The sequence below is a fragment of the Temnothorax nylanderi genome, unplaced genomic scaffold (assembly GCF_030848795.1).
Source record: "Temnothorax nylanderi isolate EJ_2023f unplaced genomic scaffold, tnyl_v1.0 TNYL_tig0029_pilon, whole genome shotgun sequence".
NCBI lineage: Eukaryota > Metazoa > Arthropoda > Insecta > Hymenoptera > Formicidae > Temnothorax > Temnothorax nylanderi.
The window spans coordinates 1,373,934-1,393,611 of NW_027249091.1; the positions used below are offsets into that span (position 1 = coordinate 1,373,934).

A 19,678-nucleotide genomic window follows, 5' to 3' on the forward strand; every position below is an offset into this window, starting at 1 on the left:
AGAATTTACTCTTCTGTAGTCGAGAGATATTAGTATCAAATTAATTAGGAAGATGAAGATGAATTAATGTTGAGTTCTAAAATGTTTAGAAAGAGGTATCTTCAACAATTTTAAATATATGCTCTTTTATTTGTGTTACGAATAAGAAACAAATAATTTGCTCGTTATAGATTTGCAATATTTCTTTAAATGAGAAACAGATTTCACAGAGAAAATTTAAAGACATTGGATAAAATATCTGTAAAAATCACAAGAGAGTTTGATGTCCTTCAATCATGACAATGATCCTTCGTTCTCTGTTGCAACGAATTCAAGTACTAACATGGACATCTCTATAGTATTCAAATGGATTCAATTATATATCAGCAATTTGTCGTAATATCAACTTATTATCCACGATTATTTATGTTTCCTTCCATGGTCGTCTAGGATACGCTTGTGTCCAGGAAAGTAAGTCTAGATTGGCGAGCAAAACACTCAAAGTGGTTAATGTCACCTGTGCAGCACCATGAGTGACTGTTAACGAGATGTAATCATTGTGCTCGGCAAACTGATTGATATTCAGGCGCGTCGTAAAGTCGATTTAATTATCACGACATTAGCGTCGGGACCTCGCGCTACGGACACGTTACACGTACGTTCGATGAATCCCTGATGGATAACGTAGCGAACATGTATGCGCATCACCTTGCACGAGACGTATTATTACGTCGGGATCGCGATGCCAGTTATCACATTCGTATTTATGAGTGCGAGTATTCTGACCATCGGTTTACCAAATCGGGGGATCTTGGCTTTTCGAATTCTCAAATTCTCAAGATGTGACCGAAGCCATGGATTATCTGATTCTTAATGTTCTTATTTTTTTAAATATGACCGGAGCTTCTTCTTCCTCTTTTCAGTAAACTATACATATATTTTTGCATGCAGATACACAGTAAAAAATTTTGTGTCAATGGAAGTCCACTCTCAATTTTGTGTTAAAATAACTCATTCATCGTGTTATTTTTGACATTTAGAAATGTTATAAATGTCGATATAACATTTCTAAATGTCAAAAATAACACGATGAATGAGTTATTTTAACACAAAATTGAGAGTGGACTTCCATTGACACAAAATTTTTTACTGTGTATGAGCCAAAACGCTAATCAATAGACCATATGTTAATTATGCCATTCCTTCACGAGGAAAGAAAAACCGCACTTGAGAAAGTCTCCTGGCATTTTTCCTATCTGATTTAATAAGTAATTCAAAATAAATTATTCATGCCGCCAATTCGCGAACTTTTTCTGCCGGAAGGAATTTATTCGATGTATGGGGCACCGAAACATGCTTAGTTCCGTGGCTTAGTTCCCTAGAGACTGTGCTCCAAGTGCTTGACATTCTCACGAATTGTTATCTTTCGAGAGTGTCAGGAGCACGTACTGTCGCCATTCTCTCGAGTGACAATATTCTGGGAAAGTTGCATAGTGGGTCTGAGATAATCATATTTTCACAAATTAAATAGACAAGTAAATGGAGTCGAATATTATATATTATAAAAGACAAAAAAAAAGAGCACAAATGTATTACATTTAATATCGTATAAATTTTCGAACGTGACCGTGAAGATAATAAAAGTTAATGATAAATTTCTATTATCTTATTTAGTATTATTAAAGGCAGTAGTATGTTATCTATGGGAGAGCAACGCGTTAAGCTTGTTTACTCTTAATACTGTTATACCGTTGTAACAAAAATTTAATATCGCGTTTGCGAACTTCAGGTTAAACGAAGCTAATAGGCGTAAGATTATCGGGCCGGCTATCTCTCGCGGTGTGTACTGCCTGTTTCTTGCTGCACTTTCAATTGCGCCGTGCGCATGTAGCTCAGTTGGGATTCCGGAAATGGCGAGCCTAATCTACACGCTGGCTTAACCCGACGCCGTCGATCGATCGCGAGCGTGAGTTAATTATTAATCGACGCGCCAACATGCTCGTGTAAATGACGATTACGTCGGAATTCCTGAGTCAATTCCGCATTCCGCGTGATTCGCCAATACCGTAAAGTTACCAGACGGTACGACTTTAGACTTGCGACGAGGAGAATTTAAAATTGCTTAACAAATTCGTGTATCTAAGAAGATAATGAAAAGCCTGGAATATCTTACGTTTCAATCAACTGTAAAAAAAAATATCTCTATTGTAAACAATAAAAAAATGAGATACATGATTGTTGAGGTATGCGACACTGTTATTCAGCTAAATGAAATGCAAGATGGGATTATTGTTTCGCGAATCGTCGAACGCGACGCACGGTGGGAATAAATCAGGTTGGTGAAAGAATTGCCGGAAGTGCAAATAGCGCATCTCGCTTGTGCGGGGTCAAAGTTCGCGCGGATCGCGCTGACCTAGTGCTTCGAGTGCCGCAAACGCCATAAACACTTCGTGCAGCCGTATCGTTCGGTTCGTCGCGTGAATCTCTCGATACCGGAGACGACGTCGACTTCAAGTTCCAACGGCACGGCCGCTTCAAAGTGCAACGGCTTAGTTTCTCGTTCGTTTACACCGTTCTCGAAAGATCGTTGTTTGGCTCTTGACACGCGAGTTTCCTTCGTTAGCAGGCATTCTTTCACAGAATCGTCGCGGATTTTTACTACGTAATATCCTCATTACGTTTGTATTATTTTCCGGCTAATTTTACACTTTACATCGCACTTTTTCGCGTTATCTCATCCTTTGAATTTTATCGGAGTAGAAATTTTCGCACAAGCGAAGGCTAATTTCCGAAGATTGATTACCGGCGACGAACGCGAACACCTGAGCGAATAAACACCTGGGAAAACCCGTAGCGTCGACGCTGATGAATGATTTTAGCGCATGATGTCATAATTGCGAGAGGAATGTTTTCTCAGCCTTATACTCTCTGACGACTAGCCGCGATTAGCGTATCTTCCGCGTATCGCGGATCTGGCGATTGCCGGCGAGCGAACCGCTTGAGAAAATCTCGTTACGCGGTGAAACTCGTCGAACGCTCGACTTCCGAGTTTGTTCTGAACGCCTTTGAACTTCTAAACGTTCACCAATGCGTTTGCTAGCGTTAAATGAAAGCTCAGAATTTCTTTCTGGTGAAAACTTCGCCTTATCGGCATACCCATCTCAACAGAATTTTGTTAAACCGCCAGACAGATTACGTTAAACGCACTCGGCATATGTTCACGGTCGGATCGCGCTAATTTGTATTCCCATAATCTGTACCGTGTTTCACCTCTGTAACCTCTCATCCCTGTTACATACATTGCCTCCTCCCCCTCGGCTCCCTCTAAACACGTGTCTCACAAAAGTGATGCTATAGTGCGACCTCCACGTTCTCAACTCGGGATACCGGTCCATCCGATACCCCGGCACTTCCTCGTTTCTGTGAGGTCGTTTGTGATCTTAAGACTACTCGACACGCAACCGACGAAGACAAAGATTCGAGTGCAAACACCGATGTAAGTGGAAATGCAACAATTAAAATGCGGAAAAAATGTAGAATCGTGAAATCTTTGACGAACATAATGAAATCGACAATTTGGAAGATTTGAAGAAACTTTGCAATAATATTAAACTGTTTACAATAATGAAAATTTTACAGCGTTTTGATGGGTATGTTATCACAATTACGATTTACTATTTCATGAGCTAAGGATTAATGTGCAAATCTTATGTTGATGTCTTCATGCCTAAAGCTCGTATCAGATTATGGATTGGGATTGAGATTGGATTGAAATTTGACCAATCGGAGCAAAGCTCACTAAACTTGAGTTTTTTTTAATTCTGATTGATTAAATTTCAATCCAATCTAAATCCCAATCCGTAGTGTGAAACGGGCTTTAGACCGCTAATTCGAGATTGATCACGTTGGCATTTCTCCGGTAAGAAAATTAACGCGGTTGCAACAGTATTGACAGCGTTTTACTCGTGAGATATCCGATAAGCGATCTCTATGTTGTGGACTCGGAATACCGGTCTATTCGGTGCTTCAAGTACTCAAGTACTTCCTTATATCTACTGCGCGCGTCACGTGTAAGAGCTGATCGTTACATAGTATCGTTGCATTATCATCAAACTCACCACGCGTCGTTGTTTCCACTTTACGTGCAAAGAAAAGTAATACCGGCTTTAGAGGAAATCTAATGATTCGAAATTAAACGATATACGAATATTACGAACAAGAGTTATAGCATTGATTGTTTATTGTAGACAGAAAAGGACTTGACTACAACTTTCTATACAATATAATAATTATTTCTTCTACAATCTACAGTAATTTTAACATTTGCGCAGCATAACACGAACTCAAAAAATAGGTTTTATATCTACGATGGATAATTTGCAACTTATCTTATAAAAGTATAAAACAGGAGAACTGAATAATTTATTGTAATTTCTTAATTTTTGCAATAAAATATTTCTAAGTCTGGAAATAAAATTGTACTGTGCTAAAACCTAGTTTGAAGTTTTAAGACATTTTATATTTTGAGAAGCTTTCTGCACTTGAAGGTCAATTCATATGGAATGATTATACAATCAATTTCTCATAAATAAAAAACTGTTGCCATTTAATAAAAAAAATTTTATCTCAGATTTAGATAACGAATTTTCCTTAAAACAAAAGTATCTCCTAAACAAATAATCTAGTCATCTTTAATCACAAAAGTATTCAGTATATTTGCCACTTCGACAACGTTTTAGCAATTAATCATTAATCAACTAGGAGAATGGGAGAAGAGAGGGAAAGAGACCATCTCTGATTTGTTTCGCGAACGACAATCAGCTTCTCGGAGCGCGGATCCCGAGGCGATTTCCGTGCGGCGTTCATTAGCGATCTAACGAAGATCATAGCGCGATCGGGAAGTGTATTACACCTCGTTACACACGCACACACTCGTGTGCATCGGGTTAAGGCCGGTCCCTGCGATCGCGGAGCACGCGACGATCCAGGAAACGCCGGCAGGCGGGATAATGCGGACGGCACAAGGGGCCTTTAACAAGCTTGGACGAGAGGCACATACGCGAGCGCAATGCTGCACCCAACTAGGCTGACTTTCCGAGACCGCCCGCATTGACGACGGGAAGGGAAAGGAAGAGAGAAAGATAAAGAGAAAGGGAGGTAGGGAGGGATAATAAGAAACATACACCTAACACCGGTATAATGAGAAGTATGGCGCGACCGCTAATACACCGGCCCGAGCTGATACTTTTTGTCGCGGTTGCAAAGTCTCCCTTCGTTTTAGAGCATCGCTTTTCAACCATTTCTAAGCGACAGAACGCTCCTAATTGCTAAAAAAAAATGCTGGCACGTAAACATACTTATGCATTTTGTTTGTTAAAAGTACGAAACATTGGCAGTGAACTAATTGTAAGAACGAAACATTTAAGATATTTTTTTACAGATAACTATATTCTTATATAGATATTTCTTAGAAATGATTTATATTAAAAATAAACTGAGTAGGTATATATAATATTTTTATGGATGGAAATAACTGTCTGTCGTAATTACTATTAATGACCAATAACAGCATCAAAGATTAAATCGGTGTATGATATGAATATCCGAATTTAATTGCTTTCACGGTTTGAATTGATCATCGCGATTTCGCGGTAAATCGTACTGAGCGAAGCACGCGCTTTTATTGTTCGCGTTATCGCAAAAAGTGAATGGGTAAGAGTTCATCGACCGCATCTGTGTGATTGCGGCGTTGTCACTTGACCTTGTCGATCGAGATATGGCCCTCGGAAGAGAGAATTAAAAAAGAAAGATACGAGAAAACGTTTTCTCTCAGTATTTTCAGAAATGTTAATCGATACCACATTTGAGGATTTAACTGCTGATATTTTTATAAATAACTCAAAAAGTGAGATTAAAACACAAATTGAGTTTGAGATATATAAATCAATTTAATATGTATTAAAAAATTGTTATATTTCACGGTACATATAGCGCGTAAAAAAGAGCCCGGCAGCGAATATCGATTATAAAATAATGCAAGCTCCAAGTCCTAAAATAGTTGGCCTCTGCTTGGAGATCGTTAATTTTGTGCCGTTATTCGTAAGACGCACATTAGTGCACTAGTATCGATATAACAGTCAATTATGTTAATTATTATCGGACTCTCGAGCGTTTTGGACGATTTTAAAAAACGATAGAGCTGTCAAGAACAGGCAAGAGATATCGAAGATGCGAATTAATTTTGATCGCCGCGTTGGCGATACACGGAAAGCGGAAACGCTCGTAACTTGCGACGGTTCGCTGCGTTTAGCTTTATCTGCCGTGTTTATCCCGTACTTCGCCGTGGCTCGTGTGTGGCATATTAAGTTGCTTTCCTGAAACTGCGCATAAACAAGATAGAAGCGCGATCTCTGTATACCGCTTTTAGTGTATCTACGTGACCTAGCGTAATATAATGACCGCGCGATTCAGCAACAGAGGCTTAACAGATCAGTTTCCGCTGGTAATCATTTCTGATTCTCTTAAATTTCACAATAACTAGTTTTACAGAATCGTGGAAACAACAGAGATGAGTAATGAAATGTGTTTCGGTTAACTCCTAGTGAACTTCGTTTTTACCAGGATCTCAAGTACCGATTTTGAGGATTCCAAACAATAATCTCTTTGGCAAACTTGTTACTTGCTAAAACATATAGTACGATCTAGCTTCGTATAAATTAAAATACGCTCTGTATACATACCCTCCGCAGCGAAAGGCTTCGACGTGTTAAAAATGCAGTGAAGGTGTTGGGAAGTCAGCAGGATGCAACGTTTACTTTGCGTAGCGTAAGAGAGGGATCATTAATACAATATTATTAATAATTAGCTATAGTAATAGAGGAATGGTTGAGTCCGGCGCATACACACACACACACACACACCAATACCGTTACAATCCCACATATCGCATTAAGAGAATTGCGAGAGACAGCGAAGGGCGCGCATCCTTCAATGAGAATCGTCTCCCCACGGGTCCAAGATGACGGCGGCTCACCGACCTCGACGATGTCAAGGTCACTGAGACCGCCACCATCTTCTCCGAGGAGAGGGAGAATCGTCGTTAAAATTATTGTTACGCGATCGACGGCCGATTAGTGATTAATACCGATACTGATATTAGATAACACGCGAGGAAAAAAAAACGAATCGATCGCATAGCGTAACGATTATTTCGAGCCGTTAGTCTGCGGCAAGATTTGCTAATTAAGTATGTTACACATTGATATTCGAGGGGATTGCAGAAGTTAGACACACAAGTTAGGCGTATTGCATAGCTCGTAGCGCTATGGCGCTGCTTGACGTCTCGGCTTTCGTCGATCGCGCGATTCACTCCTACTCGAGAGAAATCCGACAAATCTTATTTCTTTATATTTATAAAAAAATGTTGACGTAAGGAATATAAATTAAACGTAACAAGCAGGATGGTACATTTCTGATCTGACAAGAGTTACTCGGGAAGTTGATTTTTTTTCTAGCTATAATATTATGTTTCATTGCCGTGCGATAAATTTTACATAATCATCAGAGATTCAAGGATACATGGCGTGTTAAATGTCGTAATGGCGAGTCGAAATCCATAAAATTTAAGCGCGACGCATTGATTTCGTCGAAACATCATAAAAAGAGATCTACACGAGTGATAAATCGACCGGGAAGAATCCAAACGTGCGCGCGCGATCTTAATTAAATTCGTTGACAGGCTCCGAAATTTCTCGCGTCTCCGTGTCCCTGCGAGATTAAACATGCGATGCTGCCGTGTCAGCGTATCAGTCGGAATTTCGCACGACCGCGCGCATAATTTCCCGGGCAGGACGCTTCTCGGAAGCGGCCGTCGAGAGACGAGATCGCTAGCGAGAGCCAGCAAGAGAACGAGAGAGGAGTCGCAGCGAATAATTTCCACAATCTGGGATCGCTCTCTAGGGCCGTAATTTTTTTTCTGAGATACAAGACATCGCGGCATCGCGAAGTAAAATCGCTTTTGCGCGATCTCTCTCGGGGCCCTCCTCTCTTCGTTCTTTCTCTCTCTCTCTCTCCTTTCCTCGACCGGCTTTTCGTGCACTTTTATAGTGGCAACGCGCATTAAATTCTGGCCGTGTATGCGCGCTCGTATCGTGAATCGTACCGGAAGATCGTCCTTGCGGACACGTCCCGTCGCGTAACCTCCGCATTTTATCAGATTTTAATTTGGCGAACGGTACTTGGTCCTCGCGCGCGCGCGCGGTGTACTGTTAGACGAGGCTCGAAGGGCCAGTTTTATCGAAGGTCGCCGGTCAATCAAGTCTGATTCTATGTTCTCAGTCTAAATATGCCATGAATTTTAAATCTATTGTATTTACGTCCTTGCTTTTACGTCCTAGAATTTAATAAAAGATAATTTGTTGTGTGAAACTTTACGTAATTTTGCGTCAATATTGCATGTAATTTAAAGCTCTTCTATCGACAAAAAGTTACAAGCTTATCTATTGGGCCGATTAAAATGTCTATAAAGTTTAATTAATATATATATATTTTAAAGAATGCTGTGCGGGAAAATATTATTATATTGTATGCTATTATTCTATTATATTATAGCCGCTTTTTCTAAAACGTAGCCGACACACTTTGGGTCTAAAAGATCAAGCAGCGCCATTTCTTTCGATCTCTCTCGCTCCGCTACATATATGCAGGATATGTCGCAGTTTGTGTGGTGTGTGATATTGCCTGGACTCACCGATCCTCTTCACGTGGACGTCTCGATTGAAGGAGACGCTCCTCTCGGCGGGCTCGGCGACGGAAGCCCTGGGTGCAACGGGGGGTAGTAAATGCGTGCCGGGAGGGTTGCAGCCTTCTCCCCCTCTTAGTAATTCCGAGCGCTGTATCGTGAGCATCTTGCCTCTCAAACTTTTCTCCCGATCATGCCACACGACCGGCTAGGGGCACCGTTTCCCGTTTTGTTCGCTCAAACCCCGTCTCGTGCTTATATTTTTACTACCCCACCCCTAGAGCTTTCTCACCCCCGATCTTAATCTTCCCTCTTTTTCCCTTTCCTGCTCTCACGAGCACACCCGTAGACCCGATCACCGACCTGTAAGCCAAGCAAAGCTGCGCTTTTAATATATAAAAGTAATCTCGTCGACGGAGATTTACGAGTTTAATCCCTTTCGCGTCCGTTGCTCCAGTCTGAAATCGTCTGTTTGTTCGATCGAAAGTACGAGAGTTTGTTTGGAAGTTGACGGCTTCTCTTAATACGCGAGTAATAGAATTTTCTAAGAGTATCAGAATAAATTAATTAGACGTACGATATAATTGCGTGAGCTGATAGGGTGTATCAATTGTAACAAGCTTTTCCAGAGCTCACTCCGTTTTCCAAACAAACAATCGGCTGAATTGTTCCCTCAGTTGTCATGAGAGTGCAGTTTATGCTCGAGAATGCGTGCTTTCTGTACATGATATTTCTACGCACGCGTACGGGTTTGCGTGTGTGTGTGTGTGTGTATGCGTGAAAAACGTGAGAGAAAGAGAAGTGATAGCATCGTGCGTTCTCGGCGACGTGTCTATACTAGCGCATGCCAACTGTAGGTAGATGATGATAAACGCAACGAGTGATAATGGTTCTCTTTGTCGTCATGCAGGCAGATGGGATACTCGAGATACGTGCAACGATATAATGACAGTGACAGGGATGACGGTGACGGCGCATAATATCGGCAATGGATTCGCTGATGAGAACTTTGCTAATAGGAGCGATTGTGCGATAAGGCCGCCGTCGTGGCTTTTTCCTTACATCCGTCCGCATTAAGCGTTATCGTAATTATGACCAGGATTCTGGATGTAACTCCGTAGCTCGCTATCGATGCTACGATCTAAGCGCAACGACACCTAATTTAAATTTCATAGAGGCTGAAGCTTCAAAGCCGCATGTCGCCGGCTCGGGGCAACGAGATACGTAGTCGACTTGATTTTAATTAATTCCTGATACGGCGCGAATAAATTGTTCGCTCTCGCTTTTGTCATATTTTTGTCGTCTGTTACAAGTAAGTCTTATTCTGTATACGAAAATATTGCTTCCTGTTCATAGATTGAAACCTCCACTTCCCATTCACGAATTAATAGCCCAACGTAGCGTGTCAGTTTTCAAGTTATACAATCCAGCGAGACTCCTATTTTCGTCACGTGAAATCTATTCTCTGAGGAATAATGTATTTGTATATTGCTCCATAATGCCGTGACGAAAGATAGAGCACAGTGAATACAATGCAATAAAACCTATCAAATACACGCGACAGAATTCTTTTTCTTGAAAGATAAAAAGCAGGGACACACACACGTATATACAATCCCAGATATGTCGAAACCAAGAGATCCTAATTGACGAGACCCGTAACTGACCAAAGTAACAGTTACGCTCCAATGATCAGTCGCCCTGAGACGTTCTTCGTTTTCACGAATTTACGTAAATCGATCGTAAGGCAATCAATCGTCAGATCTTACGACGTGTATAGAAGCGAAATGGTTAGAGATGGTCATCTCGATAAAAACAGTTCTAAAAATATCGCTGACGACGGTCACTCAAACGACACTCAGGCGGAAGCGTCGGGCTTGCTCATTATGATTATAAGCGTTTTATTTCACTAGATGTTTTTCGCGCTATCGTGTAAAAACAACGTTCTCCTTTTTTCAAGAAGTCGGCCTTCGTCGCGATCCTTTTACTGCGCGAAGTCGACGTTGCGTTGTGCAACCGATGCACATTATGCTCCAAAACTTATCGTTAATAATAATCAACGTGTAATTTATTATCGGCTTGAAAATTTGGACTTACTGCACTTTTTAAGAATCCTGTATGCGAAGCTTTCTATCCGAAATATGTAATTAAAAGAATGTCCTTGTTACATTTAAAGAAACCTCAAAGATTACAATTGAGAGAATACACTTTATGAGTTGATTTTGATAAAGAATCGTTCTTTGCAGGATATTTTCAATTATTAAAGATATTAAACGTTCCATCGTTCCATCCCGCGACAGAAGCGACTTTTCGAGAGAACCGCTGTAAAAGAAATTAACATTCGTCGCGCGTTTTTGTCCACTCGCGGTCGGGCTACCTTGAAACAAATAAAGGTGACCCTGCACGTGCGCGTGCGCGTCCATCTCTCAAGGCCATCTGACTAGAGTGACACGTTGTCTCGGCGAGTTCTCGCGACACGTGACACGTGGGGGTGAGCCGTCACTCAGAGACTTTATTAGCCCCGAGAAAGCGCAAGGGAAGAGACGCAAGGTTCCAAATGAGACAATTCGCATGAACCCGATTCAGGGATTAAGATACCCTCGGTAGGCTCGGTAGCCATATTTGGCGAAGAGGACCGCAGAGACCCCCGGGTTGTCCCCCGCGGGGGCCTCCGCTATAAAAACCGACGTTAATATATATATATATTTTTTGGGGGGATTCGAGAGTTTACGACGGGACCCTCTCGCGCATCGACTCCCACGCGCCTTCTAGTCGCCCTAATCGCGCGGTTCAATTCGGTTCGGCGGAGGGGAAGGAGGCGAAAAAAAAAAATTAACGATGAACGCAGATTTCGACCGAACCGCGTCTAATGTACGAGAAGGCCCTCTAATGCGTCCTTCGTTATTCGCCACGGCGCTGGATAACAGTAAAACGAAGGATAAGAATGCTGCTAAGTGCGGCGACACGACACGGCTATATTCTTGCGATTTTAATTCCGCCCTATGCATTCCACGGCGTATATTTTTTTTCTTTCTTACGAGGGGAATTAAGATAGTTGACGAAGAAAATTACGTCGAGTTATGCGAAAACAACATCGTGTCGCATTTTTCGTTAAAATACTTTTGAAATACGCTCAAGAGGGCATCTTATTTTTTGTCGCACGCATACGATAATATTGCGTCGCATTACTTTATAAATTTTGTAGGACAATTGTAACGACAGTAAAAAATATTTTCTATTTTTCAAATACGTCAAATCAACCATAAAACCAACAATTTAATTTTTTTTTTAAATATTTCAAATATTGGTAGCGAGAATGTTATGACTTCATCGGACGTACTGACACACACGCGACATGTAGGATCCCTTAATACGTGTTATTTGCTGCTTCCTAATGTTGCATAACAGCGCAAACAGGAATAATAAAAACGTAACCTCGGTCGGAGCGTGCGACAACGCTCAGGTTCCGAATTTTGCGGTGATTTCATGTCGCGATGTCCTCGTCGTTAGTCATTACCGACGGTGAGATCCGGACAAAAAAGTGCGATTAAATTCATTCTCTCGCGCGTGCTAGAATCAGAATTCTCACGAAGTGACGAAACAAAAGTAAAAAATCGCGTGCGGAGGAATATTTAAAAGCCGCACGAAGGTAGGGTGAGGTCGTGTTCTTCTCGCATCGTTTCAAATGTTTCTTCTAACGGTGCCGCGCCCGCCTTTGAAATATTTCACATTCGTTACGGGATAACGGCGCGAAAATCAGAATCACGCCGGCAATAAAACCACATCAAGCCCAGTTATACGACACTATTTTCTAGCCCTATAACGCGCGCGGTTCGAATAGCGCGCGACGATAATAACACTCCCGTTTCGCGCGCAAAACGCTTAGCACCTTCTTCATAGACTTTTATTGACGTGTAGAAACCCGATAATAAAATCGGAGGAAATGTCCGTCCCTTTCCCCCCCCCCCGCAACCAGATGCGGAGGATCCGCTCGATCCTCCGAAGGTGCGAAGCCTCGTGTCCGCAATCGCAATCCGCTATTAGAAAGCTGCTGTTGGATTATAAAGTACGAAAGAATCCAAATGGAACGACAATTATAGGTGGTTTATATATACATGACTATAGAAAAACCTCACACAATTCCCACATAACAGTTTAATTTGAAACTTACATTTCTGTACTACATTTCACACACGAGGTTTTTGCCTGCGCAAGTATTAGGAGACAATCTGTAAACTAATATACATAAAGATTCCATTTTACTACTTTTAATAATTCAATAATTAAATATTTTGAATAATTAAAGGCGATTCTACTACTTACGATTTCTCGCAAAAGCATTAATTTTCTAAAAAATCTATTATCCTATATTTGCAGCTTTTATCCGCCTGAATAAAAGCCATAAGATTCTGATTAATTAATAATGTTTAATAACTTGTCTCTTGATAAACTTTTCAAATCAATATAAATTCTATAATCTTGAATAATCAGAAAAGAGTATTTTTCACGTGAACTTGAACACTTAAAAATTAAGATAATTGTCTCTTTTGGGGCCTTTCGTTCGGCTCCACTCGTGAATACACTCGTTCACGAAAACAAGTTGATGAGACTCCTTTTTATCTCATTACTTTTTCGCGAAGCGGTGCGTTTTACAGTTAATACCGCCAGACTGTCTAATAAATTAGCGCGGACATCGTACAGTATGACCGAAAAAAGATACGGCGGTCTCGACTGGGCGCTCATTACGAGCGCCGCGGCATTTCCGCGTGCGAGCACTGCGAGAGCCCGGCGCTTATTTTTCTCATATCTGCTCTCGCAAACTCGAAACTCGCCTTTCGTTTCTAGCCGTCGCCCGTTAACGCCGCGCAGTCGGAGAATCGACGAGGCCGGGGAAAGATTTTAATTTAGATCGCCGCGCGCGCACGAGGAGAGGAATCGCGCCGCGCTCGTGTAAAAGCCGGGAGGGAAACCTCGCGCGCGTGTTCCCAGGGCACCGGCACTTATAAAATTCCCGCTTCGACGGCTGCCCTTCCCGACGCTCCACGTAGATCCCTATGAACTTTATCTCTAACGGCTTACAAGCACTCTCGTTCGGGACGAATCCCTGCGTTTACGCCCGACACAATTTGCCAATAGATCTGAGTACTAAGTTCCGTCACCTGATCGTCTACGAATTAGTTGCTCGCATGATTATAGTATTAAAATAATTTTCATACATTGTACTTTAAAAGAATATCACGATTCGAAGCGCGCCGCGCTCCATGGATAAATTAATTAATTTCAACGCTATGCAGCTAGCACTAAATTCGAATCGTGATATTTTCTTAAAGTACAATGCCTCAGGATTACTTTGGGACCATAATAACGCAAGCACCTAATTCTTTGACGATTCAGTAACGAACTTTAGAGCGCGGCGCGCGCATTCCATGGGTTAATTAATTAATTTCAACCTTTTGCAGCTAGCACTAAATTCGAATCGTGATATTTTCTTAAAGTACAATGCCTCAGGATTATTTTAGGACCATAATAACGCAAGCACCTAATTCTTTGACGATGCAGTAACGAATTATAGAGCGCGGCGCGCGCGCTTTATGAGTTAATTAATTAATTTCAACCCTTTGCAGCTAGCACTAAATTCGAATCGTGATATTTTCTTAAAGTACAATCCCTCAGGATTATTTTAGGACCATAATAACGCGAGCACCTAATTCTTTGACGATGCAGTAACGAATTATAGAGCGCGGCGCGCGCGCTTCATGAGTTAATTAATTAATTTAAACGCTATGCAGCTAGCACTAAATTCGAATCGTGATATTTTCTTAAAGTACAATCCCTCAGGATTATTTTAGGACCATAATAACGCGAGCACCTAATTCTTTGACGATGCAGTAACGAATTATAGAGCGCGGCGCGCGCGCTTCATGAGTTAATTAATTAATTTAAACCCTATGCAGCTAGCACTAAATTCGAATCGTGATATTTTCTTAAAGTACAATCCCTCAGGATTATTTTAGGACCATAATAACGCGAGCACCTAATTCTTTGACGATGCAGTAACGAATTATAGAGCGCGGCGCGCGCGCTTCATGAGTTAATTAATTAATTTCAACCCTTTGCAGCTAGCACTAAATTCGAATCGTGATATTTTCTTAAAGTACAATCCCTCAGGATTATTTTAGGACCATAATAACGCGAGCACCTAATTCTTTGACGATGCAGTAACGAATTATAGAGCGCTGCGCGCGAAATTCATGAGTTAATTAATTAATTTCAACCCTTTGCAGCTAGCACTAAATTCGAATCGTGATATTTTCTTAAAGTACAATCCCTCAGGATTATTTTAGAACCATAATAACGCGAGCACCTAATTCTTTGACGATTCTGTAACGCACTTTAGAGCGCGGCGCGCGAAATTCATGAGTTAATTAATTAATTTCAACTCTTTGCAGCTAGCACTAAATTCGAATCGTGATATTTTCTTAAAGTACAATGTCTCAGGATTATTTTGGGACCAAAAACACGCGAGCACCTAATTCTTTGACGATGCATAGCGTTGAAATTAATTAGTTTATCCGCGAAGCGCGCACGCCGCGCTCTAAAGTGCGTTATAGAATCGTCAAAGAATTAGGTGCTCGCGTTATTATGGTCCTAAAATAATCCTGAGGGATTGTACTTTAAGAAAATATCACGATTCGAATTTAGTGCTAGCTGCAAAGGGTTGAAATTAATTAATTAACTCACGAAATGCGCGCGCAGCGCTCTAAAGTTCGTTACTGCATCGTCAAAGAATTAGGTGCTCGCGTTATTATGGTCCTAAAATAATCCTGAGGGATTGTACTTTAAGAAAATATCACGATTCGAATTTAGTGCTAGCTGCAAAGCGTTGAAATTAATTAATTAACTCATGAAGCGCGCGCGCCGCGCTCTATAATTCGTTACTGCATCGTCAAAGAATTAGGTGCTTGCGTTATTATGGTCCTAAAATAATCCTGAGGCATTGTACTTTAAGAAAATATCACGATTCGAATTTAGTGCTAGCTGTAATAGTGTTGAAATTAATTAATTAATCCGCGAAGCGCGCGCGCCGCGCTCTAAAGTTCGTTACAGAATCGTCAAAGAATTAGGTGCTCGCGTTATTATGGTCCTAAAATAATCCTGAGGGATTGTACTTTAAGAAAATATCACGATTCGAATTTAGTGCTAGCTGCAAAGCGTTGAAATTAATTAATTAACTCATGAAGCGCGCGCGCCGCGCTCTATAATTCGTTACTGCATCGTCAAAGAATTAGGTGCTCGCGTTATTATGGTCCTAAAATAATCCTGAGGGATTGTACTTTAAGAAAATATCACGATTCGAATTTAGTGCTAGCTGCATAAGTGTTGAAATTAATTAATTAACTCATGAAGCGCGCGCGCCGCGCTCTATAAGTGCGTTACAGAATCGTCAAAGAATTAGGTGCTCGCGTTATTATGGTCCTAAAATAATCCTGAGGGATTGTACTTTAAGAAAATATCACGATTCGAATTTAGTGCTAGCTGCATAGTGTTGAAATTAATTAATTACTCATGAAGCGCGCGCGCCGCGCTCTAAAGTTCGTTACTGCATCGTCAAAGAATTAGGTGCTTGCGTTATTATGGTCCCTAAAATAATCCTGAGGGATTGTACTTTAAGAAAATATCACGATTCGAATTTAGTGCTAGCTGCAAAGGGTTGAAATTAATTAATTAACTCATGAATGCGCGCGCGCCGCGCTCTATAATTCGTTACTGCATCGTCAAAGAATTAGGTGCTCGCGTTATTATGGTCCTAAAATAATCCTGAGGGATTGTACTTTAAGAAAATATCACGATTCGAATTTAGTGCTAGCTGCAAAGCGTTGAAATTAATTAATTAACTCATGAAGCGCGCGCGCCGCGCTCTATAATTCGTTACTGCATCGTCAAAGAATTAGGTGCTCGCGTTATTATGGTCCTAAAATAATCCTGAGGGATTGTACTTTAAGAAAATATCACGATTCGAATTTAGTGCTAGCTGCAAAGGGTTGAAATTAATTAATTAACTCATGAATCGCGCGCGCCGCGCTCTATAATTCGTTACTGCATCGTCAAAGAATTAGGTGCTCTGCGTTATTATGGTCCTAAAATAATCCTGAGGGATTGTACTTTAAGAAAATATCACGATTCGAATTTAGTGCTAGCTGCATAGGGTTGAAATTAATTAATTAACTCATGAAGCGCGCGCGCCGCGCTCTATAATTCGTTACTGCATCGTCAAAGAATTAGGTGCTCGCGTTATTATGGTCCTAAAATAATCCTGAGGGATTGTACTTTAAGAAAATATCACGATTCGAATTTAGTGCTAGCTGCAAAGGGTTGAAATTAATTAATTAACTCATGAAGCGCGCGCGCCGCGCTCTATAATTCGTTACTGCATCGTCAAAGAATTAGGTGCTCGCGTTATTATGGTCCTAAAATAATCCTGAGGGATTGTACTTTAAGAAAATATCACGATTCGAATTTAGTGCTAGCTGCAAAGGGTTGAAATTAATTAATTAACTCATGAAGCGCGCGCGCCGCGCTCTATAATTCGTTACTGCATCGTCAAAGAATTAGGTGCTCGCGTTATTATGGTCCTAAAATAATCCTGAGGGATTGTACTTTAAGAAAATATCACGATTCGAATTTAGTGCTAGCTGCAAAGGGTTGAAATTAATTAATTAACTCATGAAGCGCGCGCGCCGCGCTCTATAATTCGTTACTGCATCGTCAAAGAATTAGGTGCTCGCGTGTATTATGGTTCCTAAAATAATCCTGAGGGATTGTACTTTAAGAAAATATCACGATTCGAATTTAGTGCTAGCTGCAAAGGGTTGAAATTAATTAATTAACTCATGAAGCGCGCGCGCCGCGCTCTATAATTCGTTACTGCATCGTCAAAGAATTAGGTGCTCGCGTTATTATGGTCCTAAAATAATCCTGAGGGATTGTACTTTAAGAAAATATCACGATTCGAATTTAGTGCTAGCTGCATAGCGTTTAAATTAATTAATTAACTCATGAAGCGCGCGCGCCGCGCTCTATAATTCGTTACTGCATCGTCAAAGAATTAGGTGCTCGCGTTATTATGGTCCTAAAATAATCCTGAGGGATTGGTATCTCGGATGTGCTTTTAGCTGTTCGGAATTTTCCAGTTTGTTCGTCCCGACATCGTTCCCTTCGCGATTTTTAAATTTCTTTACATTTTCACGTTTTCATTCGGATTGGAACGTGTGAGGTGTTTCGTATATTAAAACACTATTTCATTTTCGACATGAAATATCGGAGACGATTTTCAGAACTCGGTCCATATAAAATATTCTATTTTACAATACAACGTTACCGCAATTATCACAGTAACAAACTTTCGTCATTTGTGTAATACTTTATTACGATACTAAAAAAATTCACGAATTTATGAATTCATAATCACACTTTATGTTCTGCTTATTTGGAAAGATATAGATGGAGTTATCGTATAAATTAGTGTCATAACATGTCTGCAGGAAGATTAAGATTTCAACATATAAAGCCAAACATAAACTTGTTTTATCTGCGATAAAATAATATAATTATACATTGTAGAAACAATTTTAGAACAGTTAGTAATTTTTTTAAAAAGCATTAACTTCCTATATTTATATTAAATAATTCCGCAGTCTGACGTAAGAATCTTTTTAAACGTTTTTCGTGATAATCGATATAAGTAATCTTTTATGTTTGATTTCTAAAGGACGGTAACATGACAAATATTACCTGAAAGAACGAACCGTTATTATATCGCTCTAACCAACTATACGGAAATATGACTCAAAACTAATAGAACACGCCGAGACACGCGCAACGAGCGGTGACGCAGATGCCAGAAATGGAAATGGAAATCACACAAGAGTCGCAATCGTGACTCGCGAGGAGAAAAAAAACAACCGGCGCGCGATCGCTTTATTTGCGTAACTGCTATTACGTTCTTCGCGCACCTTCTTCGTCGCTCGATTATGCGAGGCGGCCCATCGCTTATCCGCGGCCTGGCGGAGAAATCTGGACGCCACGCGAAGGATCACGTTACGTGCGGGTGCATTATGGTGAATGGATCCAAGCAACGGCGATTCCCATCGAAGGCGTCCGTCCCGTCTCTTTCTCGCTCGCTCTCGCGCGCGAGTAACACTGACATACTTCGTATACGTCAAGGCCGAAAGTTCTCCCCCGGTGCACGGTGCTTATCGTTGCACCGTCTCGCGTATTCGTCTTCTTTATATCCGCAGTACGTCTCAATCGCGACTACACGCGACGCACGCCCGCCCGCCGTACGCTGAAACGCCGTGCGATAAAACGATATCGGGAGACTCGGCGAGAGGATTTGCACCTCGGGCTGATGGGCGTGATCTTCATCTCGCGAGTGCGGACAGGCGAAAGGGCGAAAGGAAAACAGCGAAAAAGGAGCAATCGAGTTCTGCGCGCCGAGCTTACTTACAATTGGAGTAAACGGTTCTTATGATAGAAGACGTTCTAAATTATATATTGTTTTTAAAAAATAAAATTAAAATAAGCTTTTGAATAAGATTTTTAATTAAGCATGTACTAGGAAAAAGAGAGGAAAGTGTTCCGAAACATATATGTCTGATCATTGAGCTATTTAAACTACTTGTCTGAGCTTCTGAAATGCGAGAGATAATCTATTTGATTATGTATTTTTTTAAATATATAATAATATTTTAATATAATTATTTACACTATGATTTTCATTTATCAAATTAAGACTAATAATAATTTTTTGTTATAAGTTCTGATAAATTTCTTAAAAAATTTAATAAGCATGACTCATTTCTTTAATATTATATACTTTTATCTAATATAATATAAGGAAAAAAGAAATACATTTTTTTCATGATTGGAGTACTTAGATGAAAAATTTGGTGTTGTTAG

General features: G+C 40.6%; 1 protein-coding gene and 1 long non-coding RNA gene across 3 annotated transcripts in view; one reads left to right on the forward strand and one right to left on the reverse strand.

Annotated features, from left to right (window-relative positions):
* The window catches only part of Blo (bloated), a 116,218-nt gene that overhangs the window by 94,799 nt on the left and 1,741 nt on the right, over positions 1-19,678 (reverse strand). For both annotated transcript variants that reach the window (XM_071702343.1, XM_071702344.1), the window contains exon 2: positions 8,729-9,082. In XM_071702343.1, coding sequence (XP_071558444.1) covers positions 8,729-8,885 — 157 coding nt within the window. In that variant the 5' untranslated portion in view covers positions 8,886-9,082. The remainder of the gene's footprint in view (positions 1-8,728; positions 9,083-19,678) is intronic.
* The window catches only part of LOC139770422 (uncharacterized), a 157,534-nt gene that overhangs the window by 28,948 nt on the left and 108,908 nt on the right, over positions 1-19,678 (forward strand). The window lies entirely within an intron of this gene.